Source organism: Neodiprion lecontei, chromosome 2 (genome assembly GCF_021901455.1).
Source record: "Neodiprion lecontei isolate iyNeoLeco1 chromosome 2, iyNeoLeco1.1, whole genome shotgun sequence".
NCBI classification, from domain to species: domain Eukaryota; kingdom Metazoa; phylum Arthropoda; class Insecta; order Hymenoptera; family Diprionidae; genus Neodiprion; species Neodiprion lecontei.
In genome coordinates, this window is record NC_060261.1 from 24,893,822 (window position 1) to 24,916,543 (window position 22,722).

A 22,722-nucleotide genomic window follows, 5' to 3' on the forward strand; every position below is an offset into this window, starting at 1 on the left:
GCTGCTGTTTATCTATCGGATGCATACTACCTTTCCTTGAGAAACATTGAACCGCTGTGAATTTATTAATGGTTTGATTCTAAATTTCATTCCAGAATGGCTAATGGGTATCTTGCTGTAGATTTAATCAATCTAGAGGATCACCTACAACGCCTTGAGCAGAGAGTAGATAGACAAGCATTGAGGGAAATAGAAGATCCATTTGATTTGACAGAAAATGAATTCGTACAACTGTACCATCTAACTCCCAACTTAGTATAGCACTTTGGCAGTAAATGACCAGTAAAAACCACCAATTGCTAGTTAGAAAATTCAAAATATAATATTACTGGACTGCCACAGTTCCCTGGCGGAATACACCCTATATGTCGATGCACTGAAATATAGTAATACTAAGGCCGTGTTCGTAATTTGACTGCCGGTACTAAAAATTCCCTAGGACAGAGACAGAGCTGTCCATGATTTCGGCAGCGCAAAAGAGATAAAAGATTGCTGACAGTACTGTCAGTCAATTTTCGAACACGGCCTAAAACGCGCACCGTGTACAAAAGATGTGTCACCAGTCTATCCTTTAGCATAGATAGGCAAAGGTTAAACGAAGATAGAAATATTCTCCCTATCAGTGGGGGAAAAAAATGGAGTAATAGTAACTCTATCTCTTTCGTTGCCAATCAAAAACGAGTATCTGAGAAAGACAGAGTCAGCCAATTTTCCAATTTTCTATCTTTCTCGGTGATACTCTTTCAGGCAACGCTGCGTTACGGCGAGCTAAGGCGGCGAGCGTTGCAGTATTACTTATATTTCTGTGGCTTATACCATGGAGACTGGAGGAAAAAACCGTCCTCGAAAACTTGTCGTTTAGTAGTTTTAGATTTCATCAAAAGCAGCACTGTCATCGTAAAGTTCCGAAGTGAAGTTGGAAAGAATTGACTATATATATATATATGTGTGTATACAACCATCGATCATGACCGAAATGAAATTGCCCCTCACCCGAAAGGGAATATCCTTGGGTCTAGTCGTCTAGTCTCCCCAACATTCCGCGGATTTTTGCGATATTAGCGCCGTTCAGCATCAGCCAGCGCAAGCCTTATTGTACGGATTTTTGATGCCAGATCAAATATACAAAGATCGGACTCCTTTACTCCACTCTCCATACCTTATACCGTGCCGTGGAATCACCGATATAAATATATGTGTGAGCACGGACTTATGTGTGAGCACGGGCTATGCGCGAGTGAGTGGAAATATAGATAATCATGGCGTAATTTCACAAATTGTAGAGTAGGATCTGTCAGTTGTGAACGCGATAAAAAATTACTTATCAAGCTTCGGCGATTGGAGTTAGTCATCTGAAAGAAGAGAAAGAAGCTTGGGTGGAGATTAGGAATAACCTAATTCTCGAGTAATACATCTCGAATATCGTCTTCGGGATCGACAAAGATATTTCAAACAAACGGTCAACATGTTTTCGAGCGGTCCTAACTACACAAAATTGAAGACGAACTTGAGATTGGCGATAAACAGGTTAAAACTATTGGAGAAGAAAAAAACGGAATTGGCCCAAAAGGCCAGAAAAGAAATAGCAGATTATATCGGAGCTGGAAAAGTTGAGAGGGCGAAAATAAGAGTCGAACATATTATTCGGGAAGATTATATGGTTGAGGCTATGGAATTACTTGAAATGTATTGCGATCTACTTCTGGCTCGCTTTGGTCTCATCCAGCAAATGAAGTAAGTCATATCGGTATCCAAATCTTAATATACCAAATTAGCCGTGTCCAGTTTTTAAGCAAACAAATGCAATTAACTATTCTTATCGGAAGAGTCTGCAAAGTTTTTGAATACGTCGAACTGCGTTTGAACACTACTAAATAGGTTTCCACTATCATATATTGATACAAGTACTGTATACACTTAAGTTCAATAATTCCTCACTAGAAAACCTAACTTTCATCTGGAAAACCTTACAGAACGTGGTTTGATATAGAAATCAATATCACCTATCATGATTTGTTTCAAAATTAAGAATGAGTCTTCAAATGTATCCCTAGAAATAAAATGTAAAGAAACTATCAATCAAAACTCGTCAAAACTTTCAACTCATAAAGAACTCTAAAATGTTTCAATCCAAACAAATCGAAAGTTCAAGCTTGATTAAAAACTTAAGATGATATAAATACTAAGTTACAAAAAAAAGCACAAACTTAGCTAGTGCAATATTTTGCGTCAAGTCGACTTATGAAGTCTACTTATCTTTCATTTATCCCTTAAAATTTTTTCATTACAACTCATTATTAACGGCAACCTGAGTTTTTTATGAAGCTCAATGAGTTGAAACTGTAGGTACATAAATTTTGTACTAAGAATGAAATCTACTTACATTTCGCAATATAAATTCGATTCATGTATTTCAAGCTGACTGAAAGTATACTTTTCCGCTTTCATTTGAATTGATAATTTACATACAAAATTGAACATAAAAATTTTCGAGGTTCTATTTTCATTACTTTTGTAATGTGTACCTTAAAAAACACTGATTATTGATTATTTTTATGTAACAATAGTATGGTTAACACTTTTATCTTTGCCTGCGTTCCATATGTAAAATTGCATTTTTACATCCTAGTACTTGAAAGTGCTCTATCTTGTACTTCACTATAAAATAAAATTTGTGAACCACACTTTTGTTACATTAAATATTATGTGCACCATGGAGGCAATTCTTTTTTACCTCGTGTATTGGTAATATTCGTCTTTGGTTTGGGCACACGCTCACCTACGACTCATATTGCAAACTTATGCTCGGCGTACAAAGACCTACTTTGCCTCCTTGGTGCACGATCTACCGTTATAAAGTGTAACCAAAGGAAACTCAATTACTTATTACAAATGTACAGTAAAGCATGGATTATTCACTCTAAGTACATCGATGGGTCCTATGGTAATAAACCTATTTCGTTCGGGCATCTAGAACAGATGTATTTCATCGGGTGGCTAGAAGGGACGTATCTCAGTTGTTTCTGCAAAATGTGGATAGAATTTTGTTTACACTTATTCTAGCATAAGAATGGCCAACTTGAATAGACCTAATATCTACCATTTACTGTCCAGATTCTGTGAGATCTACCAATCTCAAACCTTTACTACAGAATTAAATGAAACATTTTTTGACAGAGTCGTTTGTTTTTTTTTTGCCTCGTCATAACTGACTGGCCTAAAACCACTATTGACCGATTGTCTATCCCTGCTGTAGCGTGTTTCCAGATACGTCTATTCTAGTCGCCTGACAAAATACGTGTGTCTTCATAGGACCCGTAGATATATTTTACTGCATTAAAAATTGTAGTGTCAATTGCAAACGTTAATCCTTTTCTTTGCAATATTAAATATTATAAGAACAATGAAATAAGCAATTGATTCAATTGATTATTCATCACAAAAGAAATTAGTCAATGAATTTTGTTCATTACACATTGCAAAAGTCAATGGTAACTGAATTTTTTTCAATTACAAATCAGAAAAGTATAACAGGTAATGTGTAGTCAAATTTTTCTCAATTATAATTTTCACAACATGAAAAAGTATGAATCATTCTGTCCAGAAATCTAGATGAGGGGTTGGCAGAGGCGATATCAACGATTATTTGGGCAGCCCCTCGAATTCAAACCGATGTCCAAGAGATGAAAGTAATAGCAGATATTTTGACAGCCAAGTATGGACGTCAGTACACTGACGCTTGCAGAGAAGAAGCAGTGCAGTCGATATCAGAGAAATTGAAACACAAAATGAGTGTACAATCACCGTCAAAATTGTTGGTAGAAAAATACTTGATTGAAATTGCCAACAATTACAATGTCGCGTACGAGCCAGATCCTCAAGTTATGGCTGAAGGACAAGACGCTCTTTTAATCGACATAGGAAACAATGCGGGTGAATTGCCCAACAACTTAGACTTAGCCTCTGGAGGCTACCATCCACCACAACCTGTTGGCTTCGTGGGATATCCTCAACCACCAATTTTGCCCAATCCTGAGGGTAGCAACAACGCATCGGTGTGTTTCTTGGTTCTTAATCGACCTGTTTTTCTTTTTTATCTGTCCTGTGATGCTGTTAAGATCTCAATGCTCGTAGTGCGTCACTTTTTTGTCACTATTCAGCGACAAGTCACTTTTTTTAACTATATCGCAATGATCTAGATTTTTTTTTTTGTTTTAGCACTTATATCCTCTTTATTAGGGTGGAGTGAAAATACCAAATTTTTTAAAACCGGTATGGCCGGGTGTAGAAAAGTTGTGGGTTCGCATGTAAGTACAAAAAATTCTTTGCCGCACCGTAAAAGTTGAGATCTTGGCCTCCAGAAGAAGCTTTGAAGTTTTCGTCTTATCGTTCAATCCAAAATTCATGCTTTTTCCGGACTTGTACACGTATGCATGAACATTATGTTGACTTCTTTTACATCAAATTGGGATATTCTAAAATGAACTGGAATTCGGAGCTGAAGATCTCAAGTTTTGGGGTGTGGAAAAGAATTTTCTGTACTTACACGCATACCTACAATTTTTCCACCCCTGACCATATTATTTACAAAAATTTTTCAACTTAGCTTCACCCTTCCGGACAGGCACTCAGTATAATAGGTGTGAACCATGTACTCAGAAATTACATCTATAAATTCTCCAAAATACGTCACTTTTTAATTTCTTTTTTGTCAGTAAACGATCACTTTTCACTTGGACTAATTTTTTAACTCTTCTACTTTGTGGTCTCTATTAAATACAAGCTATGGAATTTTGTAAAATATTAATTTATGCTCATTAATCCTCATCTTGCAGTTTTGTAATGCTTTTTTTGTATTTAAATGATCAAAATAGTAGAATCGTCTGGAAAAAAAGATGTATACTGACTGATTAACTGACATTTGGCTTGATCGACAAAATTGTATAGTATTTACTTTCAAGTGGATCACTTTTATTTTAATCAAATGTAGAACATGAAAAATTTCAGTGCAATCAATGTTATTCAGATGAAAATTATTTTCTACTAATCATTAACATTTGAAAATGTGCATATTTGACAAATTAGGACACAATTATTATTCAAACAAGATCCGTTTGAGTATCTTTGTTTCCAAATCTTAGAACAATAAAGTAAAGCTTCAAGATCTCCAGTTTAATGGGTCAAGATTTTTTTACGAATTTGTGTTTCGAGCTGTAATGACATTAATTTCAAAACTGTTATCTTTTATTGTCATATCGTTATACCAAGGAAATGTTACCTGGTGTTAAGTTTTCACACAAAAACCAAACTATTTTTCTCATCTACCTTTTTCTCCGTCTACCGCGAAGAACAAGGGAGTTCCATGCTCGTTTTTTTTTTATTGTGCATCATTGAGGTTTCGACGATTAACGACATATGATGTAGTAACGTGCATAATTTTCATCAATGTAATTTATAATTGTGATGTCATTAGTATTACTTGAATTTCTGAATGTAGGGCCCTTACTAGTAAATGAAATTTCATTTTTTCTAATTTAATTAATTTATTATCACTGGTGATTGACTCCTTGTATAAATACTATTTCATGACTGAATTTTTGAAAATAGTAACAATAATCTTTTTCATTCACGCGTGTCTAAATGGGTGTTTTGTATTTTGGTTTGATTTGCTTAGGTAAATCAAAATGATAATCCTCCGGTAGGATTCGTATCACCTGTAGTCCCACCTGCAACAGATAAGGATCAAAACACAGCATTCAATCCAGCTGCCTTCTCTTACAACATCCCTCTGGATAACAGCAATAAACATCACCCAAGCGTAAGCAAAGTTACATTGAGTAACCTTATTCTACCTAATGGAGCAATACGTGAGAAATAGTTAGTGCTTAAAATCGACTTATGTTAGTTAAGAATAAAGTATTTTGAACTCTTTCCTGATGTTCGAAGCTCTTTTTGATTCGTGTGTACATGAGGGTGGTCCTTAAAAAGGTTATTTTTGAATTTTGACTGCCTCACCAGCCAAATCGGTTCCAAATAATTCGAAAATAATTCGCAAATTTTTTCAGATTTTTATGCCAACTCTAACCTGTGCCCGCAAGAGGGTGGATTTCCCCATTTAACGTTTTCGGGAGTGCATTAAATATACCAAACGGAGTTCCATTAAATTTGGTATAAGGGGGTTTCTTAGGTCGCTGATTACGAATTTAACTCAAAATTTGACAATTAAAAATCGTAGATCCAATGTATTGAACCATATCAAAAAAGTTATTTAATTTTGTTGAAACTCGGTACATTAGGGTTTTTGAGGTCGTTGATTACGAATCTGAACTCGAAATTACAAAATTTAAAATGATGGATCCAATATAGCAACATTAAGTTCGATTTCTTAAGTGCGATTTCTGTCCGCCATATTGAACCAGCCATTTTGAATATCGAAATTTCGAGTTCAGATTCGTAATCAGCGACCCAAGAAACCCTCTCATACTAAATTTTATTGAAATCCGTTCGGCAGATTTAATGTGCCCCTGAATGGATTGAATGGGGAAATCAACCCTCTTGCCGACAAGTGTTAGAGCTGAAATAAAAATCTTAAAAAATTAGGGAATTAATTTTGAATTACTTGGAGCCGATTTTCGGGGTAAGCCAGTCGAAATTCGAAAATGATCTTTTTAAGGACCACCCTAATATACATAATACAGTGTATACACGAATATAAAACTACAGTAATACTGATGTCCTCCATATTTGATACTTAAGAGAAAAAACTGGTGAATCTTATTAATTTTGGTAATGAAATGAACATGAACAATATCAGTTTGCTTTGTTTTGACAAGAATATTCTTGACAAAAAACCACAAGTCGTGGAAAAATTTAATTAATTTAAGTCAACGCCCTTCAAACTTTAAAACGCGTGATAGCTTGCAGTTAAATTTTTGGGTATTGTCCAAGAAAATCGTTAGATATGATTACTCAGTGTAAAATATAAACTCCAACTTACTTAAAATCTTTACTGCTGTTGAGTTAATTTACGTCAGTAAAATATGATTACGCAATGAAAATAATCTTCCGATCAGATTACACCTTTTTTTACCTAATAAAACCACGGAATAAAGATAAATTTATTATGTTCATAGCACGAGGATCTGCCACCTCCTTACGGCTCATTTCCACCAGATTTAAATAAGCAGGTGAGCTTATCCAATTAGTGTATGAGGTACTGTAATTAAATATAAATAGATAAGATGTTTTTTTGAAACATACTGAAAATTTCTTTCGATTCATGGGGTCTGGAACTTGCCGTACCAGGTATACATAAAGTACAACCAATCGAAAACACCACATATGTAGAGGCTAATATGCGTAAGGCTGAATCCATCTCAAATCTTGCAGCTCAGCAGAGGTCATATTCCATGATTGCTCGCAACTGAAGTATGTTCTTCTGCGTCCAAAATAAGCGGACATGTATATTTTATTATTACAACTTAAGTAAGTTTTTTACGCTCGATAACGCTTTTTCGAGATCATAAGCTAAATGTGGTGTTTTTTTTTTTTATATTTAACGTATAATTCCGAAAAATAACCAGAAATTCCGCAATTTCGAGCTTTCCTCAAAATTTTTGTTTTGGAATACGTAGAATCTCATACTCCGTCGAATCAGATAGCAAAATCAAAAAAAAAATTGAAAAATCGTAAAAAATATAGCAATTTGCAAAAAAACAGTCATTTTTCTGAAAAAGCCAGATTTCGATTTTTCTCAAAATTTGGTATGTTTTAGTACACTATATATACCATGCGACCGGCAATATCGCTTTATTATTATTTTTCGAGATATCGATTTTTTTAACAGCTTTTGAACTTCGTACAAGTTTTTTTCCAATCGATTCGCTACTTAAGATCGTATGTGAAATTTATTTTTCGTCCCGAATATTTTTGAACAAACACGGAGGCCTACATTTGATTGCCATAATTATTTCATATCATCATTTTTTCCGATTCTGCAAAACGAGACCCCGGTTTTTATTCTTTTTTTGTGTTTTGATTAGTACTTTTCTCATCGAACTCATTCATTATGATTTTACCATTCGAATTCATCTGATATTAGTTATGTACTTTTTGCGATTATTTCATATCAGATGATCCTATTGGTAACGTCATAATGAATGAGTTGGATAAGAAAAGTACTAATCAAAACTCAAAGAAAAGAATAAAAACCAGTGTTTCATTTTGCAGAATTGGAAAAAATGATGAAATTTATTTTAATAATTATGGCAATCAAATGTAGGCCTCTCGTGTTTGTTCAAAAATATTCGGGACGAAAAATAAATTTCACATGCGATCTTAATAATTTCACAGAAATTCGCATCTGCATGGAAATGAAGAATTGAATTATATTTAACGGAGGAGGCCTTCTTATTCCTCATACTATTCAGGAACGTATCTAACCATGTAAATTAGGCTACCAAATAAAATTAATAAAAAAAAAATCGATATCTCGAAAAATAATAATAAATCGATATTACCGTTCACTTGGCACATAGTATATACTCCCTACCAAAACATACTAAATTTTCAGAAAAATCGAAACCAGGTTTTTCAGAAAAACCACTTTGTTTTTTTCAAATCGCAATATTTTTCACCATTTTGCAAATTTTTTGTATTTTGATATCTGATTCGATGGAGTGTGAGATTCTACGTATTCCAAAACTAGAATTTTTAGGAAAGCTCGAAATTGCAAAATTGCTAGTTATTTTTCGGAAATTATACGTTAAATATAAAAAAAAAACACCACATTCAGCTTATGATCTTGAAAAAGTGTTATCGAGCGTGAAAAATTTACTTAAGTTGTAATAATAAAATATACAAGTCTGTTTATTTTGGGCGAGAAAGAATATACTTCAGTTACGAGCAATTATGGAATATGACCTCGGCTGGCCTGCATGATTTGAGATGGATTCAGTCATAATGCTTTTAGTGTGAAAATTTTGTAAATTTTAGTTAATGCCTTGAAATTTTTTATCATTCATCATTGTTATTATTTTTAGTCTGATCAAAAACCAAAACCTCAACCACGGTCAAAGATGCCGATGAACGACTTTAAACTACCTGATTTACCAGTTGTTCCAACGGAGAATGATCAGCCTCCAGGTTCCTCTAATGATGACATAGATTTCGATGATTTAACAAAGAGGTTTGAAGAATTGAAAAAACGAAAGTAACTGAACGAAGGCAGGTTTTCATATAACTGAAAAATATATTTGTCAGTATACAACAGTACTCTGCTTAATTTAAAAAGAAGTCACTTATTTCTACATCATGTGCACATATTTATTCCAAGATTGGACAGTTATTTTGCAAAAATGTTATATTCTCAATCTTCATTTGAAGCACTATCACGCTTACAAATTGTTCAACTATTGCTGCTATTTTTTCATTAAAAGAAAGAATATAATCAAATATAAAAAAGAAAAATTATTACTTTACACGTTTAAGGTTTTTACAGGTGACGTTTGGAGGGTCAATTTTGTAGAATGTAGAACACCCAAATCCTAGAAACTTGACACCCAGCATTATTAAATTTGAACACCTTGAAGTTCAAGTTTTAGTTTCAATTTCCAATAAAAACAATTCCGAATCATTAAATTAATTTACATGCAATGTAGGAAAAATTGATCAAACTTGTCAAACTAATTTGTTACCATAGTTAAGAGATTTGGCGAGTGCTTGATATTTTACGAATGTTACTATATGATTAAACATTTTATTATAATAAACATTCATCTGTAATGTGAATTAGTCACTTCAGGGCTGTACAAAATATTGTGCGCTAGATTATTATATATGTATATGCTAAAATTGTATGATAATAATGATAAATAACCATCACTTCCAGTCCCGCCATACCTTGTAGAATATGTCCCCATAAGTGGATAGCTTGTGCGGTGGAGGGGGAAATGGGTCCATGAACATCATTTGCGTCTATAGCTATCTTAACCCTTTCAGTCACAGTGGGAAGCTCAGCGTCCCACATCAAGAATCCCCATATCTTAGCCTGAGCACAGTTTATTTACAACTTCGAATAATCTTTGTTACTTCGTATAACCCCAAAAACTTCCGACTAACAAGTTTCGGCGAGAATCATGGAACTTTGATAGTTTTTTTTGATTTTACATCCGCCATCTTGCAAGTCTTGTAACCCCGTACACCCACCATATTGAAGTTAGTAACATTATTGTAACGATTCATGTTAATTCGGCTTGTCTGAAATTCAGTAAACCGTAACAAAAAAAATTCATATTTCGTTATCAAGGTTCCTTTAAAATCATCATAAAATTAAGAAAACAGCGATTTTTCCTGAATGCTCCGTTACGATAACGTTACTAACCTCGTAAAAACCCCCGAGTAATAAAATTCAGCCCTAAATATTGAGTTGAATAATGTGTGACTGAAAGGGTTCAGGGATAACACCACTCTAGGATTAGGGAAATTTGATTTTTTTCGGTTTAAACAATACTTCCAGGTCATAAAAACAATATCTAGTTGTCACAGAGTGAAAAGAAACTTTTGAAAGGTTCGATTCTTAATTTTGCCACAGTGCATTGAAGCGCGCGCTGAGTACTCGTACAACACACATTTTTCTCGAAATCACTTTTTTTAAACTGGGAAAACAGATTATTTGAACACTGTTGCATGGATCAATTTAAAATTTTGGCAGTAGCTTCACAATTACATTCTCTATGGAAGTGTGTAGCCATATTTTTTGAACAATTTACTCCTTATTTTTTGGCCAAAAACCGAGTCTTTTTTTTTCGAAACTGCATCATTTCTGCAAAACTTGATTTAAAAGAAAAAAATCTATGCACTTCAATAGGCAATAGTGTATAGATTATAAAATTGGTAAATTTTGTGCCAGATCTTAGTTTACGAGAAATCCGTCTTTCCGCGAAGGAGTTTTAAATAAAGGTGATTTCAAAGATTGGCTCTGTCACCAACATTTTGCATCAAAATAGTAATAAACATTTTTATTTTCATACTTCAATATGTGTTAAATAAACCCTCTGAAAAAAATTACATTCCTATTTCCATACTCTCAAAATAAATCGTCAAAGTTGGGCCTTTTTCCCCCGTTAGAGTGGTGTTACTTCCTAAGATATTCACTAGAAACGCCCACATTCCATAGGGGACAGGGAAAACTGTAGAAACCTTTGCTCAGTTGTAGCCGGATCGAGTTCAAACCTCAGTTCGCCATTTCGGCATCCAAATGACGTAATCTGTCTTACAATTTTTGTGAGTTGTCACTCAAGTTCTCACCGACGTGCTGGAGCTTTGAGCTCAGGATCTCCTCCTGTTCCATGGTCACGCACGCTACGCGTAACGCTACTATGGTCGGCGTATACATAAATATATGTATATATATATATTTTTTTATATATATATTTAACCAAAATTTAGATGAGGTTGGCATTTTCAATATTCATGCTGAAATATTAAATAACATACACACTTTGAAGTTTCAATAAAACGACTCGTATTTTATGCCATTATGTATTGTGTACATGGTGATTTCCTGTATTATACACGTACTTTTAAGTTCTGTATTGTTTTGAGCATTTTTATCGCATACGCGCGATTTACCACCTGAAAGTTCACTTGATATATCGCAGCCAAGTCTAAGTAAACCTTTCCAGAATTTGTGTTAAAAATAGCAGATAAAAAGAAAAGAGGAGAACAAAATGTTGAGTTTTTAAGATTTGTGATACAGGTATAAACGTTTAATTATAATAAGAATAACTTTTTACACTTTTACGTTATCTTCCTCAGTTTCCGAAATGTTATAATTCAATATACGTTTCCCTTGTGCATCATTGTCATAAAAAAAAGAATACGTGATTCTCAGGTTAAGGAGGTAGTACAGTTGAAGATAAATACTTTTTTGATTTTATTACGAGATGGTCGCATATTAAGTGTTTATCAAAACAACACTTTTGTATAATAGCCTACGATGATTCTCTTTAAAGTGCAAAGAAAAAAAAATAGAAACCAGAGTTTAGGTGACGATCTTCATTTCGAATCACTTTGTAATGGTGAAAAATGTGGTATATTTACTTATTCGTTTTCACTCTGCGACGAATCATTTTATTCAGAACAAAATTCCCCATAATCCTAGCCCGATAATTCGTTTTAATTACGTTAGTTCGTGAATGATTTATTTTTTGAGTATGTACTGATATTGATGTTGATCATCAAATAGCAATATCGAATTTATAGTCTGAGGGCTCATGACAAAAAACGGAAACAGTTTTGTAATGGCTCGTATTTCAATATGAAGTAGTATTAAGGGTGTACATGAGCCAGCACTCATTCGCAATCAGGTAGTGGCACACCTTGCGGCAGCTCACTTTCAAGTACGTTAAATTATGACATGCACTTCAAGTGTTTTGTAATAGTTAAAAATTGGCGTTGAATTTATATATAGTACGAGAAACGTGAGAAAGTAGTTAGACCGCATAGTTACGGAACGTGGCAGTCAGCACGTCACATAATTGATCGCGATAATGACATCGGTACAAGAGTTTTGTAATGGCTGAAAATTTGTTTATTACATAATTATCATATACAATTAAAAAAAAAAACAGTCAGACTTGAATTTCATGGAACAGACAGTCGGGTGTTGTTTGAAGTGCGGATATGGAGTGCGCGCGTTAGGATATACGTGTAATCAAATTTCTTGAAATTATTTTATCCAAAATGATTGAATAATAATTAAAATGCTTTGTACTTATATAATTTAACTATAATAATTGAAACTTACATTTATATTTCAACCCATTCAGTCACGCAATTCAGTTTTTTTCGGCATGGACGTGCAATTATACGTTTTATACGTATTTTTCGACGTTGAATGAGAATCTGATGTCGAAATTTAACAAAACTAAACACAACCCCTAAAATGGGGTAAAACCAGGGTGAATTATCAAGATTGCTTTAGAGAGTGGTCCTGAATGAGATTTATTTGAATATTTATTTTGGGATAGTACAATTTTACGCCGAGAATAGGTGCGAACCCCAATACTATCTATATACACCCCCAAGGAGGGTGAAAACTACCTCTATGCATTGAATTTTGTAAATCTAATGGCCATTTAGAGATCTCTGTTTGGCAACCAATAAATTCCAAGCGTTTTTAGTATACGTTTTATATCAAATTTCTTCACTAACGAATTATATTCACGAAAATACGGTTTTTGTTTTGCATATATTTATTTATAACAATTATAAACAATTCTGGATTCACAAAAAATCCTAATCATTCTAAAGTTGAAGTATTTTTTTTTACCTGCAAATGCGAAAAAATTCTGGATTTTACGTAGAAGATGAAAGAAATAACAAAAAAAAAAGAAAAAAAAGAAAGGGTGCTACTATAGTGGCTTTTGTGACTGAAAGAGTAAATATAAACTGATAATAAAATAAATTAACAGTGAATATATGTCGTGTATAATATTCAATTACTTTTTGATAATGGCAGAAATAAAATAAATACGTCTCCACGAAAGTGCCCAGTTTCGTTTGCTAAAATCTGCGCAAAAAATATCATTGAACATCTGTTCGAAAGGTTGTTACGAGGGCGAACATTGTAGCGAAATCTGTGGGTAGTGTGAGCGAGACAGCTTCTGGGACACTTTGTATACCTGGAATTAAACAATTAAATTTCTTTTTTTTTATTAAATACAATTATTCTAATAGAAAAACATTCTGTCAATAAAAATTTATAAATAATATTACGTTAATTTGAAATTTTCCAATGAGATCTGTATCACGTTCTTCATCAGATTGACCATCTGTGTCTGAATTCGTTTCATCGATGCCATCTTGTTGCTCAGACTCAGACTCAAAATCTATAAAAAAAATGATTTATTATTATAAACAAAATATTAGCAAATAACACTAAAAACAAAATTTATTTAATTCTTAACCACGTAACCATTTGAACAAGTAAAGATTCACCATTTCATTTTACCTTCATTTTCATTTGGTTGAATCATCATGTTTCTCACAAATGTTGGCAATTGTACCCCATCAACGTCTTGCGAATCGTTTTGTGTTGCTGACATTTCCATTAAAATTTTTTCGTGGCCATTCCTCCAAATATTTGATAAGTATGCGGTACTTTGGAATTTTTTTTTTTAAGCTCAGCTCCGCACAGTGGTAGATTGGAAGCATTTACATTCTGTTCTCTGATTTTAAATAAATCATCAGCATATTTGGATGTATAATATACATTTTTGTAGATATTGCGAATCGACCATCATTCAGAGTGTTGATTTTTTTTTTAAACTGTACAATAGGCATACAAATTTTCCTATTTTATTAAATACTTGTATAAAATCGTTGTCGCTTATATTGCTAAAGCCAGCGAAAGCTTGGTGGAATTTCGTTGATGCTTGTAAAATATTGAAAGGACGTATCTTGCCTTTTTTTTTTATAAGAATGCCGGTTTGTAATCACACCCAGTTAATGCATGCATGCGAAAAGGTCACGTTGTATACGTATTTTTTGAACCTTGTTATTCATCACATCTTTCTGTTTTTTCAACGTATTTGAAAACGTTAATATCTAATTTTTTGTTTTTTTTTTTTTGCAGGTTTTTCGAAATGATCGCTGTTTTCAGAGTATTCTAATATGAATGTTTTTTCGTTGAGCATTTCCATTACTTTGCATTTTTGATAAATGTTGCAAATTTCGGTGGATGTAGCTTGGTCGCTTGAAATATTAAAAGGTTGATTCTTATCAATAATTACAGAAAACGGATCCATATATCTAATAATTATTTCTATTACATTATGTACCTGTTTCTTAATTTTTTTCATTTCACTCGTTTCTAATTCTGACGTTACATCCTGATTTTTTTAAAACCCTGTTTATTGTAAAATGTTCGAAATGATCGACCAATGCTGTGGCTTTTACACCAACTTTGACGAGCTGCCAACGAATTCAACTACGTTTATGTACGTTGCGTAAAACTGAGGCGTTTTTCCATTTTATCCAACGATGGTTTTTTTCTGTACTCTTCATATTTTTCAATAACATTTAACAATGACGGACAATCTATTTCACCAGAAGTTTGTTTATTTTTTACGTAGCTTTCAAGATATAGCCTCATCTCGTCGGTAATTATTTACAGCCAAACAATTATTGAAGTGTAAAATTCACATGGCCAAGTTTAAAATCGGGTGCAATCTTTTGCATGTGTTAATAAGATCCAGCACTTCCTACTACTAATTAAGCCATTGCAAGTGTTATATGCTTTCCAATCTTCAATCGTTCACTTGTAACGCCGTGAATACAATCTTGGGCATATTACCGAACCAACCGTTTTTTATTTATACTTCCTTGACATCATTTACACGCACCGCTAAGCAATATTGCATAAAAAAACAAAAGAATATTCTGTATGTCGCATTCTTCTTCTACGATATTGTCAATAGTAATAGTATTCAGAAATTTTTTGGGTACTATTCCCAATATTTTTTATCGTAAAATTAATGCTACGTTTTGAACTGCTTCATAAATCAATAATTCTTGGTAATCACTTTCTGGAATGCGTTCTACCCCGTAAGGAACAATGAACGTCTTATTTCTTTCAATGAGTACAATAATTTTTTTACCACAAGTTTGCGTTAATTTTTGCTCAAAACAAGTTTTTCAAGTTTCGTGAGCGGTGTAAACGTTTCATGTACTCCTCTGTCAGTCGATCAACGTACATCGTATGCAACTGCTCAAGTAAAACGCATTTTCTTTGTAATCATCAACTTTATTAGTGAATTCATTATGTCAACTTATCTGTTCTGAGTTCTGAGCACTGCCAGCTTATGCTTATACATTACGATGTTTCCTATGGAAGTAACATTTCTTTTCGCTCCCTCTAGACAAACTTTGTACCTACACAACAAAAAAAAAAAAAAAAAGACAAATTTTTCCCGAACAATAGCTTTTAAATTTAATTTTAAAAGGTCGCTATTGGAATAGTTTCCTTTTTGAATTTCTACCACTCAGCCGCATTTAATGTTATAGACTTAATTCTGAAAGCATTTGTAAAGAATTGAGTTTTTTGTGAAAGTGTAATTTGAAGTTTAATCAGATGTTTTGCCATTAAAAAGAAGTTCAATTAAGAATGAATTCTTATACATATACAAAGTTACATGAAATTTACACAAAATTAAAGTAGGAGCAAAGTATAATATTTACATCCTTGAAGATACAGAATTGCTCTACAGACAGTCTTGTAGGTATAAAAAATTGAATTACCTCCAAATTTTGTCATTCAAAATTTTGTTGTGTTGAGTAAAAAATTTTTTTTTAATCTTCCCTATATTATTTCAGTGAAACAACTTCAAATTCTGAGTATCGCCTATTGAATTGGTTTCATGGAGGCTGGTGAGTCAAAATTCAATAGTGTACCTTTTCATTCATTTCATTTCTTAAATGCCATCTCTATAGACTATGAAAATTTCCTGATTATCCCCATTATTTCCGATTTGTCGCCATCCTGCTGTAAGTGAAATGCAGAATTAAAAAATGACACAATTTTATGATTTTTCTCTCCAGTGATCTTTATTCAAGGGATATTCATCATACTTTCTATCAGTATCTAAATGTATTTGATTATTAAGCCTTGCATGTAGCGTGAGGCCGTATATATATATATATATATATATGGTCTGTATAATGCAATGTGCTTATGATTGCTCTTTTTTTACATCAATTTTCTTATAAATGTCTGATACAAAGTTATATCATTGCGTATAATATTCAACTGAATAAACCAATGATTACACTTTGTGTCGGTCCATCAGAAAAACATGATTGTGCTCGTACAATACAAAACATGGTGCAGATTAACTTACAGAAATATAGAAACAATTATTGCATGTTGTCCCAATCTTCGCATTTCTGTAAAAATTTAAAGTCTATTAGCAATCGAGAAATCCGAATGGCTTAGTTGACTTCAACATATCAGTATCTTAAGGTCATGTAGTGCTCCAACCTTTACCAACCGAGTAACTCCACTGGAACGAGGTTATATTATTAGTTCTTGTGACAATTTCATATGGAAGACAGTAACAACGAGTTCTAGATGGGCAAAAAAAAATTGTGCCTCATGCGTCGCATTAAGGTCATGTAATACTCCTACCCTTACCGACCGGGCAAACTCACCCTTTCTCGTCCTATATTAAGTAAACAAACGAACGAAAAGAGTTCAAATCGAAATTGTCACAAGAACTAATAACAACCTCTTTACAGTTGTATCAAAATGCATCTATAATTTACAATTTTAACGCTATCGCTGAAATTAACCTACCTCTTTCCCCTTACTAGCCAAACAATTTATAAGGCTTTGCGAAAACTTGCACTGCTCGTTAAATTTTTCTTCCTGAATCATGTCAAAACAATCCAGGACAGCTTCTTCGATAAAATCCTGCAGCTCCGGGTCGCGGATATCCTGCGTCATAATTTTCGTGACGGCAGATTTTTCGGGAAATCCTTTTCGATCAATCTACAGGTTCAGAAATTGCATGAGAACATTTTTTCAAGTGGCCTTTTTCAATGAGATCAAGATATGGACCATATATTAAGATGGATCTTAGATACCAAGTAATCTGATCACTGCCTGTCTAAATTTTGGATTTCTCCATTTTCTTACAATTACGTTTTATAGGTACATACGTCCTTTTTTCAACTTGGATTTTACTTTGCTATAACAATGGATGAACAAGTTGGCAACGTGAATTTGATTCCTTTTTCCATGGCTTATCATTACCTAGTATAATATATTAATTTTCCACATGCACAATCTCTTTGATTGTTTGGGAAAATTTTGCGTAATTTATTCTAGAACTAAAACCCAAAATTTTGCGAGATGAATGGCAGGGCTCACACCTGGATCATTATTTATTTGACATATTGTACCCCGGATCACATATCTCCACTGATTTGAAGGATCAAAAGTCATCAAAGTTCTTTTTTTGTGTCACCGAATTGAGTTTTGAGGTACGAAAAAAAAATCGATATATTAAGAACTTTTTAATTACGAATTTTAACTTTGCTCATTTTTCTCGCAAAGTAATAATTATAGCAAAAAAAATTGTAGGGAACATGAAACGTATAGTTTATCAAGATATATACTTTTTGCTTGAAATTTTTTTTTTCTTTTGAAGCAATATTTATCAAAATGACGTATAAAAAGTGTATAAATGATCGAAAAATTACCGCTTTTCAAGTTTACACGATGAAAGTTACCGGGTAATTTCCCAGCTATATTCGTAACCAACACCTTAAAATACGTTGGTATACGGAAATCCAAAAAATTGAAAGTATACGCTTTCAACTACTGCCTCCCCAAAAAAAAAGACTAGATGAATACAAAATTTTGAGAATCCACAACAAGGTTAGTCGTTATTTAATGACCCATATATTGTGAAACCGAAATTGATTGGTAACTAATGTTGATTCCAACTACTTACCAAGTTTAACTCGCCAAAGAAACACTGAATGACACACTGAAAACAGAAATGCGTACCGTTTTTTTCTCGAAATTATTATGCAGAGCGTACTAATTATTCCAAAAAAGAAAAATATTGTCCTAATAAAAGTTCTGAATTATTGTGACTTTCTGGCAGAAGTCGAACTCGATGATTTACATCACCGGCTCCTAAGAAATCGGAATAAGAGATGAAAAATATACCGTACAGCCTGATTATTCTCATTCGGCTGCATGTTCTTGCGTCCAAAGTGTGCCATGCTGTTGGAGATTCCACTTGGCAATGTTGTGTTTCGTAAGAATTTATCGTTCAACATCACACCCGGAGCGCCATAACTATTATTACCCATTTTGTTGTAGGGATAAGGACGGGTTGAGCCCGAGTTTTGATCATGCATACTTGAACCACTCCTCTGATTTTCGCTGGAATTAAAAAGAGACGATAAAATTGCACCTCCACGATCAAAAAATAGATCATGCTGATAGCGGCTGTCGGCAAAATGCTTTTATACTCTTAGCATTTTCTTATCTTGCCGTTAACTTTTATACATATAATATAGCCTGTAATGAGATCGCAGAAAAATTCCAAAATATTATTTATAACACAGGTCAACAAAAAATAAAAATAATTCTTTTTTTTGAGTTTATATTTAAATAAGTAAATTTTGGTTCTGTACGTCGAATAATAACCGAAATCTTCATACATTGCTTGTAAAGTTTGCTTCTCTGTTTTTTACGTTGATAAATAATCACCGGTTAACACGAACTTTAAGTCTGGATTCTAGATGTCAAATTTTGATTTCTTCTACATAAATAATTAAAGAAAACATAGTATTATTAGATAAAGTTTGCTTTTGTAGAAACCAGAATGATATTTCGGATTTTAAGAAAGATTACCTGTTCCCTCGAAACAGTTATTGTAAATATCAAATGAACAAACTTCAGTTTCGCATTCAAATTCATTGAATGTGTAATAAATAATGCAGCGATGTCCCATTATAAATTGTCAAAAACATGCACAATGAAAAAAGAATTCGTTAATCATTGAAACATTAATGAGTAATGATATGGATAATGCATTAGAGTCATTCCATGTCAAATCGACCAATGGTTGTACTCGACCCCTTTTGTTTTGGATGAAATTTGGTCAGAAGTTTTCATTCATCATATAAATAAGTTCTGCCCAAGGAAAAAAATTAAAAAAATTTTTTTCAAAAGTTATGCAGCTTTTAAAATTCCACTATTTTTCCTATTTTTTAAACTTATGCTTCAAAGGTCTCGAAAACCATTATAATTACTCCAATGATCTGAGCTAGATTTTCAAGGGGATACTCGAAGCTACCAAAAAAATTTTTTTTTGAAAGAATTCACGCAGTTTGTTGTTTATATATCCTTATATATCCTTATATATCCTTAAATAAACAACAAACTGCGTGAATTCTAGAAGTACGTCCACCATAGAGATAAATAGAGATCTCTGGAAAGTTTCGCAGTAAATGTCTAGTAGAAAAATTTTAGTAGGAAACATGTAGATGGCAGAGTGTGTCACTTTTTAACTGATACAAATGTACATTTAATTACCAAATGAATTTAAACGACATATTAATTATTTTTTCATATAATCTATTGCCTTAAAATAAATTGTTGTGCCTTAAAATTGAAAATTACAAGTGAATTCATCATTGTTTTATTTGGTCAGTGCCAAAGAAAAAAAAATTTCTTTTTCTCAAAATTCAAAAATTTATATCTTTTGAAAGAAAAAAAACTCCATCTCAAAAATTTCAGGATCTTTTGAGATCAGTTAGAGGTACTCTAGAAAAAAATTGGAGCGAAAAATTTAATGGCGGTCATCGATTTTTACAATGTTGTAAATTTTAAAATTCTGCAAAAAACGATTTTTTGAAAAAATTTTTCAAAATAATTTTTTTTCGGTAGCTTCGAGTATCCCCTTGAAAATCTAGCTCAGATCATTGGAGTAATTATAATAGTTTTCGAGATCTTTGAAGCATAAGTTTAAAAAACAGGAAAAATAGTGGAATTTTCAAAGTTGGATAACTTCAAAAAAAAAATTTTTAATTCTTTTCCTTTAGCAGAACTTCTTTGTATGATGAATAAAAACTTCTGACCAAATTTCATCCGAAACAAAAGGGGTCGAGTACAACCATTGGTCGATTTGACACGGAATGACCCATTAATAAAACAATGCATTCTTCACAACCCTGGTCTCAAGTCAAACTAACGATGAAATTTGTAGCTGAGATGTGATATGAGACCTTACTCGATTACGATATATTACAATTTTCAGTATGGTTGTTACTTTACTTAATAAAATTAGGATTGCCCAAAAAAATGATTACCTATTGTTGGGTTTTGAACTCTTCATCGGGTTAGTGTTCGAAGTCACGGAGTGGATATTTGTCATAATTTTTCTATCAAATCCCTTCTCGTTGGAATCCGATGCCGAATCTTCGTAATCGTCTTCCGAGTCTGACTCACTCTCCGATGAATCTGAACTATCATCACCGGCATGTCGATTGCCCTGAAGTACACGACCCTTGCATCGTTGCATAACTTTTTGGAATTGATCGTTTGCCCGGTGTTCACCGGTTCGGCATTTTAAAGCCTGTAAATGACAGACATTATTACATACATGGCTGGCTCTTATTATTAGTTAAAATAGGTCATCGAGGCCATGCACGCCATAATATCGGCAGAATTTTCAATTGATCCGATTGCGATATAATAGTTTACGTATAAAACCGTGCCACTAAATTCGTCACGTTATGCCGAGCTGATTGCTTGGCTTTCCAACCGACTTTCTAAATGAAAAAAAAGCTCATACGTATACCTATACCTCTTTATATGTATAGCATACAAATACATATTATGCACTTCGAAGAGTTGCTGCGAACATTGTTCGTTTTTTGACATCAAAATCACCGATTTTTGATTATAACAATTATGGCCAACTTATATCACTTGCAGGACTTATTTTGTCCAATTGCGATCGCTTCTTTGTCTGAAAGTGCATCATTATTTTTAAATTGTTTATTTCGAATAAATTTCGGAATTTGAGACAACATTTTTCGTGAAATAGTTATTTTACTGAACGAAATGATTTTTGTAGATTGACGAAGTTGTCATCTTATGAGTATCGAATGTGAAAATATAAAATTATAAACCTCGACATTTAAGTAATCGTATCCTGCATACGTCACAAAGAATATAAAGATCCATTGTTTGAATACTTGATTTTATGTCAGAATTATCAATAATGCAATGATGATGAAATATGAACAAATGCTGATGAATATACGGAATTCATTTGTCATCAATAAAAAAGAATATAACTCATCAGATAACATTACTTCTGGTAAAATGAAGTAAATTATCGTGAAACGCACTCGTCCGTGGTATGTATTTGCCAGTTAATTGAATATCCGTCAAAAAGCCTTACATACTTGATCCGTTGTTTTGATATTTCACATAACACGATAAATAATATTAATTATAAATTACAAGTCACCCTACATCACAAGTCTACAAAAAAGTTGAAATTAAAACGCTCATTTTCTCAACTCTTTCTAGTTATTTTGATACTATATCATATACTACGAACCGTCCCTTCGTGAAAGCACATAACAAGCACAAAAAACACTAGGAGTTGGGTGAAACGCATTCTTGACAAACTTGGTCTGCTCGGCTTAGGTTGGACGATGAGTGTGACTAATAATGTACTGGCTTACGCTTTCATATATATTTTTATGAATAGCGATGCGAGAAAAATTTACCCGGTGCTATTATGGTGAAACGTGCACATTATACCCACAGTTGTGCATAAAGTGACAGTTTAAGTGCCCTTGATCATTGTTCGAATGGACACGTCCGGACGGACGGAGACATGGTCCATTTACCGCGCCGAGTGTACTTTTTCTCGTTTTTTTTAGGTCAAGAGCCATAGAAATCATCAAAACTTCACAGACGATCCGGTGTATGAATGGCAGGCATTGAATTCACCTGATTGTCAGGTGCATTATGATGCAATCGTGAGAACAAATGGACATTCGCGCTGTGTGAAGCCTCTTCCATTGTCTCAAGCTTTACTATTACGCACAGTGATATGCTGTATAGCCGTGTAGAAACAATAACACCGATGTCACTTTATAGCTTCAATTGTCAAACGTTAC

At 33.3% G+C, this 22,722-nt stretch overlaps 2 protein-coding genes across 3 annotated transcripts; one reads left to right on the forward strand and one right to left on the reverse strand.

Moving 5' to 3' along the window:
- Positions 1 to 1,186: 1,186 nt before the first annotated feature.
- Positions 1,187 to 13,441, forward strand: LOC107219795 (IST1 homolog). 2 transcript variants are annotated; one of them, XM_046733127.1, is made up of 6 exons: positions 1,187 to 1,734; positions 3,605 to 4,055; positions 5,675 to 5,818; positions 7,134 to 7,187; positions 9,042 to 9,225; positions 9,500 to 13,441. In XM_046733127.1, exons 1-5 carry the CDS (start codon positions 1,466 to 1,468, stop codon positions 9,213 to 9,215), a joined length of 1,092 nt encoding a protein of 363 aa, XP_046589083.1. In that variant the 5' UTR covers positions 1,187 to 1,465; the 3' UTR covers positions 9,216 to 9,225; positions 9,500 to 13,441. The 2 variants fall into 2 exon arrangements, with proteins under 2 accessions (XP_046589083.1, XP_015513619.1); XM_015658133.2 differs by having other exon boundaries at positions 1,189 to 1,734; positions 9,042 to 13,441.
- Positions 13,442 to 16,578: 3,137 nt separating this feature from the next.
- On the reverse strand, positions 16,579 to 22,295 carry LOC107219786 (general odorant-binding protein 71). Its single transcript, XM_015658118.2, has 6 exons — positions 22,155 to 22,295; positions 20,893 to 21,158; positions 18,745 to 18,958; positions 18,519 to 18,554; positions 17,357 to 17,551; positions 16,579 to 16,947 (listed from the first exon to the last, which is right to left on the reverse strand). Exons 1-6 carry the CDS (start codon positions 22,212 to 22,214, stop codon positions 16,918 to 16,920), a joined length of 801 nt encoding a protein of 266 aa, XP_015513604.1. The 5' UTR covers positions 22,215 to 22,295; the 3' UTR covers positions 16,579 to 16,917.
- Positions 22,296 to 22,722: the final 427 nt, after the last annotated feature.

Coding starts and splice junctions, on each gene's coding strand:
- LOC107219795 (XM_046733127.1), top strand. CDS start 1,466: ATGTTTTCGAGCGGTCCTAACTACACAAAATTGAAGACGAACTTGAGA. Junction 4,056..5,674: donor AGGGTAGCAACAACGCATCG/GTGTGTTTCTTG, acceptor TGATTTGCTTAG/GTAAATCAAAATGATAATCC. Junction 5,819..7,133: donor GCAATAAACATCACCCAAGC/GTAAGCAAAGTT, acceptor TTATGTTCATAG/CACGAGGATCTGCCACCTCC.
- LOC107219786 (XM_015658118.2), bottom strand. CDS start 22,214: ATGCGTTTCACCCAACTCCTAGTGTTTTTTGTGCTTGTTATGTGCTTT. Junction 18,959..20,892: donor AGTTCAAAACCCAACAATAG/GTAATCATTTTT, acceptor TTTTAATTCCAG/CGAAAATCAGAGGAGTGGTT. Junction 17,552..18,518: donor TCTTTGGCGAGTTAAACTTG/GTAAGTAGTTGG, acceptor CTGAACCTGTAG/ATTGATCGAAAAGGATTTCC.